Raw genomic sequence first — 12422 nt, forward strand, 5'->3', positions numbered from 1 at the left:
TGTTGACGAGTAAGTTTATGTATACCGTACCAAGTTTATGTGTACCAAGTTTATGTGTGCCAAGTTTACGTGTATATGTATACCAAGTTTATGTATACCAAGTTTACGTAATATCAAGTTTATGTATATCTAGTTTAAATAGCCAAAGTTTACGTGAATATGTATAACAAGTTAATATGTATACCAAGTTTAAGTATATAACAAGTTTATGTATACCAAGTTTAAGTATACGAAGTTTACGTGTTTTTACCAAGTTTACATGTATGCATACCACGTTTATGTGTATGTATTCTAAGTTTATATGCTGAGCAGATCACTCTTACGTGCACTGAATATAACAAGTAATAGCAAAGGTGAAAAGTTCAAAGCAGTTCAAAGAACGACGTTTTAATCATGGCGTCTGAGGTTGGTGACCGCGCTCGTGTGGCCGTCATTGGTGCTGGCGCTTCTGGTTTACCATCCATCAAAAGTTGTTTGGAGGATGGACTTGACCCTGTATGTTATGAGAGATATGATAAACTCGGTAAGTACGTTATCAAAAGCATTAAAGCTCTGTAACATAGCGTAGATACTGTGTATCAATGTGTTGCATCACCAAGGTTCATGGTGGGGTCACACACATCTGGGAATATAGAGCTCAAGTCTTCCAGCCTTTTCTAGTACTTTGTAATTTTAAGGATTTATTTGTAGTGATATATATTGTTTGTTGGACTTCACAATTTTCCATAACATGGAGGATACTGTAATGACATTTAACATACTTGTTCTACAGATGTGATGGGTTACGTATGATTTATTTCTTACCATTTCGCATATTTAATTATATGTACCAATTAGGAATACGTCATCATAGGTCGCTTATATTTTGATTGAATATTAGTGAATATGTTGGTCATGCTGTGATTCACATGTCATAAAGGCATGGCATGATTAGTAAGGCTGGCATTTAAAGTAATTTGCATAAGTAGTGAGATTTACCGACGAGTAGAATGTTCCTAATTATGAACAGCTGAATTGCATAATGAATGTTTTAATCAATTAGGCTTGTCTGGGTTGTCGGTTGCTGAGCGTTTGCACCGCTTGCCTCTTACCAGTCAGGTCAGGGTTTGAATTATTTAAGGTGGATTAAATTAACCATGCTCTAAAAGTAAGCAGAGTGTGGTTCAGTTTGACTCTAACGAACAATGCAGGTTTTCCCCGAGTACCCCGCTTTCCTCCTGCACTAACACTGGCCCTTAACTCATAACATTGTGCAATCTATATGTTGGATGGTAAATAATTAAGTAAATATGTAAATAAATAAATAAATAAATAAATAAAAATAAATAAAAATAATTTAGGGACACGTACGCGTTCGTATTGGTTGGTTATATTTTCTTTGGTTATGTGTGATATGATGGCGATGTTGGTTGATATTGCTAGGTGGCCCTTAAAATACGTTATCACTATTTTAACACAGCCCCAGTGAGAGAAAATGACAAGTCTGTCACCGAGTAGATCACTCTTGCGTGCACGGAATATAATCAACGCACCGAAAGTACTGCTGGGTATCGCGTAATGAAATGTTTGAAAAGAAATCAAGAAACTGACACCTTGATTGACCTTACTTAGTGAATTAGAATTTTCACTTGCCCGAGGGGCAAACCTACTTGCCCACAACATTTCATGTTATATTATATTTAATATGTCCATCGGTGTTGGTCGTCTTGTGACCTCTGTCCTTTGTTAACCAGTGTTCAGTTGCTTGGATTGGTTCAAACAGATGAAGACCAGGACAAATCAATGAATGTTCGCGTCAGCATATCAAGTGTTTTTTGATCGAGACTACATCTCCAGTTAGAATTTATTTTGTTCATACATGATGTACCGGAGCAATTTTACTGATGATGAATCTCAATGCCTTGTACTCACGATTTACAACGTAAAAGTCGAAAAAGTGTTGTTTATTTTGCGATGGTCTTAAGTTATGAATTCACACAGTACATACATAGACCCTCCAACAAGTGTGTACCCATTATTTTAAAACACACGAAAGTAGTTCTAACCATTCATCAATACTCCCTCCTTGTTACACATGTAATCATAGCATTTACTTGCCCAGCTGTTCCAGAGGGATGTCTTGTTTTTAAAGAGTTGTGACAGCCCCTATTTGGTGAATGTACGTAAATGACGCCCACCACAAAGAGCAAGGGAGTAAGTTTTTTTTCAGCTCTAGAGAGCAATAGTACACTATAAAAGTGTTTCTCCCGTGACCCCTTCGGGTTTGCAAAATGAGAACTGAAATAAAAAAACTCATACCTTGATTGACTTTACCGCCTATATAAAGAAGAAGTTGAAATAATAGGACTTGAAATGCCTTCTGCAGGCCGATAATGTAGGACAAAGAGGACGTACTCTTGTTACTTTAACTACCACGCGCAATAATACTTTGTAGTACTTCGGCTGTAGTAGTTGAATAGCTGGCTCGGGGACAAAATCTGAGCTGGTAACTGACATTGATATCGCTGAAACGCGATACCAAGAAGCAGTAGACTAAGGTTAAAGGTTCAGAGCAGTTCAAAGTACGATATTTTAATCATGGCTTCTGAGGTTGGTGATCACGCTCGTGTAGCTATCATTGGTGCTGGCGCTTCTGGTTTACCATCCATCAAAAGTTGTTTGGAGGATGGACTTGACCCTGTATGTTATGAGAGATATGATAAACTTGGTAAGTACGTTATCAGGAACAATTACTAACAAATAAAGGAAATGTGACTGTGCACTCATACGCTTACGTTGGCGACTAACGTTTCAATAAATATCCCATGTGATCAAGATAAGGTAAATTTATTGACACTTAAGAGGGCGTTAGCATGGTGCTGCAAATCGTGTTCTTCCATTTTGTGCATTTGCACTTCTCAACGACCCATAGCATCTTTATTTGGCGTTATTGTATATATTTAATGCTGCGAACACGCATTTAGTGTTCCAGGATATTTTGTGATGAATGCAAATGTTATGTGCCAAGCTGTCGTAATCGTGTGGCATATCCCAATGACCATGGGATTTATCTCACAGCCAGACAATCCATCGACCTCTAGACCGGTTTTGAGCTGTTTATAACATGATATATTCGTATACGTTAAAAGTCGGAGTTCAATACTTTTTTTCTGACAGTTAGGTGATTGATGTTTGGAAATATCATACCTATAGAACTAATCACACGGTTGGACTGCTTATCGCGGCGATTGCTGTTGCACTTTGAATCTAGGTCAGTATATAGTGTAAATATATATTTCTGCTGTGGGACGATCTGAAAACAATAAACCGATGCAAAAGATGCAACCCATAATGCCTGGACGAATACAAAGTATTGTTATAAGACGTCATCGGTGCGGTGTTTTGCAAAAGACAGAGGCATGAAAAATATACACTCCCTCAAATCTTTGCACAAAAAAGTCTGACCTACCCCTCTAACATGCATAAAATAGTGACCACCAACAAAATCGAATGAGTTTACAAATGACACTAAGCTTTCCCGAAACTGCACCTTCACTGTAAAACATAGTACTGTCAGTCCCAAAAAACTGTCACATCTAGTATGTAGTTGTTTTTCTGTCATACCTGTTTAGTAGCACAGTCTAGAAGCAGTCACACTCAGGATCAATGCAAGTTGGTAGTAAATCAGAAAAATAGAAGGATGCTAAATATGGGTTTATACCTATTACATGGACACCACGGGCAGTATTTATGAACAAATTTATACAAGCTTTCTACAAATGTAACATTCAGTGGAATAAAAATGTTCGCGATTTACCCAAAACGTTTCATGCCGAAGCCAGGCGACTAATAGGAACATAAAATATAAAAAAGACCAGTACAGTGTCAAACTACAATATAGATGGAGTGACCAGCGAAAGAACCCTGCAGCAGTTGGACTAATATTATCAACTGAGAATTTGAAACCACAACATCGTATTTTGATTGATCAAAATGTTAAAAAGTTTAAGAATATGAAGTCAACACTTGCACCTGCAGACGAACAAGAGAAAATAGCACGTGTCCTGATGAACTGCTATCTTCTCTTCTTCGTCTGCAATCTGCTAAATGAAACTTCATAATTATTTTAGCAGCCCCTTGTCACCTACACTACAGTGGAGATATAAAATTATATGGTACAAAGATGTATTAAAATGACAGTGATAAACAACTACAATAACAGTACAAACGAGGTTACTTTACCAAGAATATGGATTTCGCATGCATAGGGAGATGTCTCTTAATGAGCTCTAACGTATACGTGGAGGTAGTAAACCAGCAACCTTCCACGGAGCATGTTATATCATTGTGATTGCTACTGATTGGGAGAAGACACGTCCAAAAGTCTAAACGTTTTCGACAATAAGACAATGTAGATGACCATTTAGAGGCATAAAATCAAACCATATACATAATTTAAAATCTTACAATGCTTCAATATGGTAATAAAATACCAGAATTGAGACAATTATACTATGCAGTACATATTATCTGGGTATGAAGTGTATTTTGTTGTGGCAAAACTGAAAGATATTTTGAAGATGTGCACTTGGTAAATTACATTTCCTGAACAAAGAAATCACAGATAAAGAGCAAAACATTTAAATTCCCCCTTTCAGATAATCAGACGTTTCACGGTCATGTGACTTCTCATTTCTTTATTGCATGTTGGATATGCTGCAGCTTAGTTTAATTGTGTCTATCTCAACATGAACCTTGTGATCAATCTTACAGATCTTTATACAGCACTTGCAAACCGACAAAATCTCCTGTTATTTAGGAGCTCTTTGACAACCATGTTAGAATTTTGAGAGAGTAATTATAATAGCAAATTAGTTTCTATTTGTTTTAGGTGGTCTGTGGAGTTATGATGACAAAGTACTTCCGGGTCAGGGGGCCGCCGCGTACCGCTCAGCCAGCACACTCAACAGCAAAGAAATTCTCACATTTTCTGATTTCCCACATCCAAAAGAATGCACGCCGTTTACGTCTCACAAAGTGGCAGCCCAGTATTTTGCCGACTATGCAAAACATTTTGATCTTGAGAAGTACATCAAATTTAACACAAACGTAATAAATATTGAAAGAAATCTTGACGATGGCGATGGTCGATATTGGAAGGTGGTGCTGAGAAACCAAGATGATTCGGTGAGCGAGGAATACTTTGATTACGTCATGGTATGTATTGGGATGTTTAATAAACCGTTTATACCTGATTATCCTGGATTAGATACATTCCAGGGAATCAAGATTCATGGAAACCAATATCGAGACGCCTCAAAATTTACAGACAAGAAAGTCGTTATTGTGGGTAAGTATATATTTTGTTTGTTTGTTTGTTTGTTTGCTTGTGTATATATGTGTGTGTTTGTTTGTTTGTTTGTTTATCTATTTGCTATGATGATGAAGAGTTGGATTTACTGCAGAATTGTCCTACGTACTTCACAGAGGAGAATATGCAAATTAACACATAGTACACTGTAAAATTCATCTCTAGTTAAAGGATGTAGGGGACCCTTCAGTAAGTACTGGAGAGAATTGAGGGAAGATCACTTTTTTCCAAATCTGTTCTTAGGGAGGGCCATACTTTAGAATGAGGATTCGACGAGGGTCACATTTTGCTCTGAGTCATTGTTTTGAGAAACTTAGCATTAATTTGTGATTTTGGCATCTCATTGCTGCCACCCTTTCTATGTACACCCCACTGCTTCTAAATCAGCCAGGGTCCATCAGGGTAACATTCAACGTGCAGTATCTAACCTTGAGTGGGACTTAGGGTCTTATGTGTAACATATTGAGGTATACATTGAAATGAATTTCCATGCCCAATTAACGTATTGTTTGAAATATATGAACAGGGAGAGGGTCTTGCATCAGAGACGGGAAATTGAGAGAGGATTCTTTTTTAACCACGAGGGAACCGGGAAAGGTAGTAAAATCAACCCGGAACTGATTTCCCTCACCTCCTTATAATTACTGAAGTGTCCCTACTGATGAATCAGATGGAGATGTTTGTACTGATGATAATGATGACAATGGTGATAATTGTGATGGTGATGGTAGCATAATGGCAATTTCGACCTCAAGTCTAAAAATATATTAAACTTCTCAAATTGAGCTACCTACATGTAGTTTTAACCCTGGTTCTTATCGGTTGAATAACGAGAGAACTATAGTCATTGTCATATTGTGATCAGTTGAGTGTAAATTGTCAAAGGAAAGATTAATGAGAACATGTGGTCTTAGTATACGATAAGTTAGAATTTCGCTGACGATATTATTTTAATAAGTTAATTATTACCGATGACTTTATCTTTTATTTTATCCATTCATACAGAAGATTTATATGATATCATTGTTTAATGTTAAAAAGGGCCAGAAAGGATTTAGAAGTAGAAAAGAGGTCATTCTAGATTTAGAGGCGTAACATAAATCTATTGAGCTATTCCATGTGTGTTCCTGTGATCCGCTACGAGTGAAAGTTGATATCGCGTATAGCTAGCTGAATATTCCCTGCAATGTTTAGTAAGAAGTTCACAGACTGTGACTTTACCAGTTTTGGTGGTGGTGGTGGTGGTGGTGGTGGTGGTGGTGGTCGAAATGGGGGAGGTGATGATGATGGAGGTGGTGGTGGTGATGTTGATGATGATCATAAAGATCATAGCATATCTTTACAGGAGGAAGTAATACTGCTGGTGATATAGCAGGTGACATTGCAAGAGTTGGTGATGAGGTAAATAATAAGTCGATCAATATATAATTTATGTACAATGCGATGTATTGATGTTGATTGTTCAAGTCTTCGTATACTTTGCATAATAGGTTATCAATGTGAAAAACAACATTACACGTGAGTATTTCTTCTTAATACGCTGCTGTATAACCTACAAATGACAAGTTTAAAGTCGTTAACTAATCATTAATTTATTTATTGTATTAATGTTAATCAGTATTATTTTTACTAGGTCTATCTGAGTATGAGACATGGTACATACTGCTTCCCACATATTCTTGCCAATGGATTGCCCTGGGACATGCAATTCTTTACAAGAAATAACTTTCAGAAATCAAAGTCGAAGTTTACGTCCATGGTTGATGGCATGTTCCGAACGAGAATGCCAGATTATAAGATGTTTGGATTACAGGTATGATGACAAAAACAAATAAATTGACCACCACCACCACCACCAACAACAACAACAACAAAAACACCACCACCACCACCACCACCACCACCACCACCACTAACATCACAAGCAGCACAAGCAGCGTCACCATCAGCACACTACCACCACATCACACCACCACCGCCACCAAAATCACCGCAATTTTTATTTTTTTTATATTATGTGAAATTGAAATGACAAATACACCACCTACCATGCACATTTTATAGCCCCTTTTTCTCTCTACCTTCGCAATAGAACTCCAAAGGGATTTTTGAAACTCACTCTTACATGGTTAATGGTGGGATACAAGACCTGATAATCCAAGGACGAATGACACCAGTCGACAACATTCAGGAATTTAAAGGAAATGACGTCATACTGACGAATGGGAAGATTCTTAAAGATATCGATGCTGTTATTTTTGGAACAGGATACGATTATTCCATACCAATGGTAGACCAATCTTTAATCTACGGTAATATATATTATCTAACAGAAAACCTTTTCTTTTAATTTCTAAATTTACCAAGTGAGTTCTTATTCCTAATGCTAATACCACTGGTATTCATCATTCTGCAATCAAGTCATTGTCAATCTTTTACTTTATAAATCACAAATGTTGCACGTCTGCAATGGATTGGCTATTCTTTTTTTTTTATTTTTTATTCATAAAACAACTTTACTATGTTTTTTAAATTAAAAAAAAAATAATGGGAAAAAATATATACAAAATCCTTGTGTGTAACTCAATAAATTGTAAAACTTTAAAAATTGGCTAAAATATTTGTAATTGTAAGAAAACTTTCATATACTTTTTTTTTTATATCTTTTTTTTTAAATTTATTGAGCTACAAACACGTATTTGATCAATGTTGTTTCTGATTGTTTTTTTTTTCAAGTTGGAAACCATAGCAGAATTGTCTAAGCAAATTGAAATAAAAAATAAATTCTTGTCTTCCTTATGGCCACTGTTTAACCTTTATTTAAAAAAAAATGCACGATGATACCCTGATTTTTGAAAAATGTTTACTTAAAAGTTAAACAAAGGTAAAAGCCAAAATTACTTCCGAGGTGCTTATTATATTAACGTGTTGTGGTATCCTGGAATATTTCAATATAAATTGGTAAACGGAGTCCTACACGTGATATATGTTGGTAGACCTGAGACAGCATTGGCAATACTTCACAAATGATTACAAACATGCGACACACCACTCGACCAAGTTTCAAACCTTTTTGTACAGATAATTCCATCAGCTCTTTGAGGACCATATACTAGTAGTTCATTACATCCTCTACAGTCGCTTAATATTTTGTTTAATATGGTTTTCATTCCATTTTAAACTCATGGATTCACTGAATTGTATGATTCAACAAGGCTTGTGTATACATCACACGTTAAATCCAAAAAAATTGATGACAATACAACCATGTTTAACTTTGTGTGAAAATTGAAAACATTCAATGGTCATTTGTTTTCCTTTCACTCTGTCGCTTAGTGGAAGTGTCATTGAAAATAAGTGTAACATATTATGTATTACGTACAGGCAGAATGTTACAATGTAACACTCACAGAGACGGTTTATTTGGTGAAGACAATTCAGACATTGTGTTTGTTGTCTGAGATAATACCATCTGTTTCTGGGCATATTGAATGTGTCGTGCCTGGTAACCATGACTGAAGCTTTATGAAACGTTGTCGCAGTGTAATATACACCCATGCAATTGCTACAGACTAATAGAAAGACACACACACTCTTGTCCAGTGCCATTTTCAAAAGGAGAGAAATAGACTGTTGGTTCATTCAGATAGATAATACGTACAACACATCTTTCATACAACTTTGATTTTAACGAATTATGTCTTTTGTTCTCACAGTTTTTCCAGTGACACTGGTCTAGCTTGTATCTTCACGTCACTTTGCGTAAGACCTTGTATTGTCAACATTTTGTGAATTGTTTTCCTAACAGTAAAAGTTGTTAAGCCTATATATATGTAGATATATAACGAGAAAATATCTTTTTTTATCCCCAACAGATGAGTCCAAGAATGTCAAACTGTACAAGTACGTATTTCCGGTAGCATCACAACACCCTGAAAGAATTGCAATGGTCGGAATGGTTGAATTCTTCGGACCTGTATGGCAAATGACTGAAATACAAGCTAGATGGGTAACGAAAGTATTCACCGGGAAAGTAAAATTACCTGACAAGGAGTGCATGCTGCAAGATATTGAAAAGAACCCAAAGTATGTCGGTACAAGACCTCAATACGTGAGTATACATTTACACTAGATACATATAGAATATTCCTGACTATTTCGATAAACAGTAGTCTATATGTGAACATGTCAGTTAAATATTTAACCCTGAAGATAAATGTCAAGGTCAACCATGTCAAAGGTCAAGTTCTATATTTAACTGAATGCAAACCTGAAGAGCTATTAATCAATATGTTGAATCAGTACAACGATTAACACGTTTTTGTTTCTTTGTTTCGGAGAAAATCATATCGTGTGAAATAAAAGGAAAGTGGTTCGTGTGTTGTTGAGGCATGTTGGCTCACATATCAAGTTTGTGCAAGATAGAGGTCAAAGCAAAGGTCAAGATAAGAAATATTATTATTTATTGCCTATTCACAAACTCGGTAGTAGCAATGCTGAAAAGTCATTTAATGTTTTGATAAAATGTTGTACCAGTACACTGATGAGATCCCATTTCTTACGAAGGCTTAGATGTTATTATGTATCCATGAAATTAAACGTTTAGCTGTTAGTTTTAGGTTTACGATGAGATTAAGTGTACAGTTACCTTCAGTGAATAATCAAACTAACAATGTGAATCACATTTGGTGTTATTTCGTATACAGAATAACTACAAATTGCACTTTACCCTGAATAAAGGCATTATAGCAAGAACTCTAGTCAGTAGAAGAACTAAAGGAATTTGGTAATTATTAACTAACCCCCCCCCCCCCCCCCGCCCAAACATATTTGAAAATAGGAATTGCACTTTCGGTGATAAAGAGACTCATATGGACGCCTTTGGTGTCCAAACTATGAAACCTGAAACAAGATAGTCACTTCTCAGACGACCAGAATTTTTCTAGTGTTAAAATGAAATTGTGACAACCCTAAAATTGTGAAGATGGTTTTTGTAGACAATTTCTGAAATTCACCAGTCTGTATTGTTTGCTTGTTCGTGATGAAGTGAAAACTCTTGTAATAGTTAAAACAGTATTTGTATTTGAATCTTCATCTGATCTGTTAAAGGTGCTACCCCTGCCATACATGGATGATATTGCAGAATTCATTGGTGCAAAACCAAACTTCTGGAAATTATTGTTCTCTGACCCAAAACTGGCATATTTATTTGAGTATGGTCCACTAGTTCCTTATTGGTATCGGTTGCAAGGACCCGATGCATGGTCTGGTGCAAAAGATGCAATCCTTAATGCCTGGGAGAATACAAAGTATTCTACAAGACGCTATCGTTCAAAGGAGGAAAGCTAAGATGTATGTATGTATGTATGTATGTATGTATGTATGTATGTATGTATGTATGTATGTGTGCGTGTGCATGCATGCATGTATGCATGTATGTATGTATGTATGTATGTATGTATGTATGTATGTATGTATGTATGTATCATTATATGATCAATTCTGGTTATTTAAAAAAAAATCTATACATGTTTATGGTTGCCTTGTGACCAAAGATGATAATTGGCATATTGTTCGTAGATTATATACTTTAAATACTAGTAAATAACTACATATGTATAGTGAAAATATTGCTGATAATTATAAGGCGCTAAACTAAATATTTTCATACTCTCTCTTCCTTCTAGAAATCATGATATTGTGGACACATTTCTCAACAACAAGAAGGCCGAGCTGCTGATAGTTAGGACAGGTAGCTCTACGTATGAGATAAACAGATATATTGAACTTAGAGATTTTTGTGCAGTTTTCTAATTGACAAACCTGTAGTGAATTTTTAACACGCAAGTTCATTTTTAATCATGACCGAGATGAAAGATTGAGCCCTTAACAATAAATTGAATAGAAACCAAGCAAGATTGTGTCACATACAAAGAAAACAGATCATGTCACACCGGGTTTGTTACTCAACAAAACTACTCCTGGTTACATCACTGACTTAACTAACAGTAAACCCTCAACTTGTTAACTTTGCTCAAATAACAAAAGTCTACTTCATGTACCCAATTGTAATACAAAGTCATACTATGAGCGTGCATACTCGCTAGCAGCGCTAGTCTTATGGAAAAGTATATCACTTGAACATCGTTCTTCACCAACTGTCGGTACATTCAAGAAGAACATCAGAAGGGCTTTCTAACTTTTAGAATGATTTACTTTTTTGCCTGTTCAGCGCCATAGAATATTGCATCGTATTGGATTTTGGCTTTATACAAATTATTTTGATTGATTGATTGATTGATTGATTGATTGATTGATTAACATTGACTCTTCAAAATCAACTAGTTAAGTATTATCACGTGGGCTCTTAACAATGAATTATTTAATATCTAGTTTACTGTACAATTTTTAATTCATATTCATGTGATAACACTTCTCTTTCACATTGTATTGAGTTAACCACTTCTACATCACATGTACGTTTGGTGTTTACTTTGTAGACTATCGATTCACATTTTTTTCATAAATTGCATTGTCTACAGATGTAATAAACTAGGTGAGTTCCCAAATACAGACAATAGTATCATATAATTCACCGATGATATAAAATAAATGTATGTAGACATTATATCTGCAACTATCTTGACTACAGTGTATGACCGAAAACGTACATCCTGACCACATATAAACGATTGATATGATTGGACAACAACTCTGGAAATCGTGGTATCGTGTACTAAGATAGACACAAACTAAAACTATTGTTTTTTGGTGTGGTACACAAATGGGTAATAGTGTGCCTTTGATGTGTTAAGCTTCTCAACCTGTAATAAAGATAGTACTAGTCTTAACATTGAATTCTTCAGAAATGTACTCTGCTGGATCACAGCATGTCCTGTCTTGATGACCAGACTGGTTTCTAACCCAAACCAGTATGGTAAAATTCCCTCAATCAGAACACATTCAAGTGTTCCTCCTACAGCGTTCATATAAACATGATTATTTTGTTGTATGCCCACGTGATTTAGTTTTAAAGGACTGGCTGTGGAGTCCTGGTTGGACATAGGACATC

At 35.8% G+C, this 12422-nt stretch overlaps 1 protein-coding gene across 1 annotated transcript; it reads left to right on the plus strand.

Annotated features, from left to right (window-relative positions):
* The first annotated feature begins 393 nt into the window (after window positions 1–393).
* LOC144448485 (dimethylaniline monooxygenase [N-oxide-forming] 2-like) lies at window positions 394–12169 on the plus strand. Its single transcript, XM_078138748.1, has 8 exons — window positions 394–523; window positions 4871–5329; window positions 6696–6751; window positions 6984–7163; window positions 7443–7662; window positions 9226–9461; window positions 10460–10702; window positions 11038–12169. Exons 1-7 carry the CDS (start codon window positions 394–396, stop codon window positions 10697–10699), a joined length of 1521 nt encoding a protein of 506 aa, XP_077994874.1. The 3' UTR covers window positions 10700–10702; window positions 11038–12169.
* Window positions 12170–12422: the final 253 nt, after the last annotated feature.

The sequence above is a fragment of the Glandiceps talaboti genome, chromosome 17 (assembly GCF_964340395.1).
Source record: "Glandiceps talaboti chromosome 17, keGlaTala1.1, whole genome shotgun sequence".
Taxonomy (NCBI): Eukaryota; Metazoa; Hemichordata; class Enteropneusta; family Spengelidae; genus Glandiceps; species Glandiceps talaboti.

Coding starts and splice junctions, on each gene's coding strand:
- LOC144448485 (XM_078138748.1), top strand. CDS start 394: ATGGCGTCTGAGGTTGGTGACCGCGCTCGTGTGGCCGTCATTGGTGCT. Junction 5,330..6,695: donor CAAGAAAGTCGTTATTGTGG/GTAAGTATATAT, acceptor ATATCTTTACAG/GAGGAAGTAATACTGCTGGT. Junction 7,663..9,225: donor AGACCAATCTTTAATCTACG/GTAATATATATT, acceptor TATCCCCAACAG/ATGAGTCCAAGAATGTCAAA.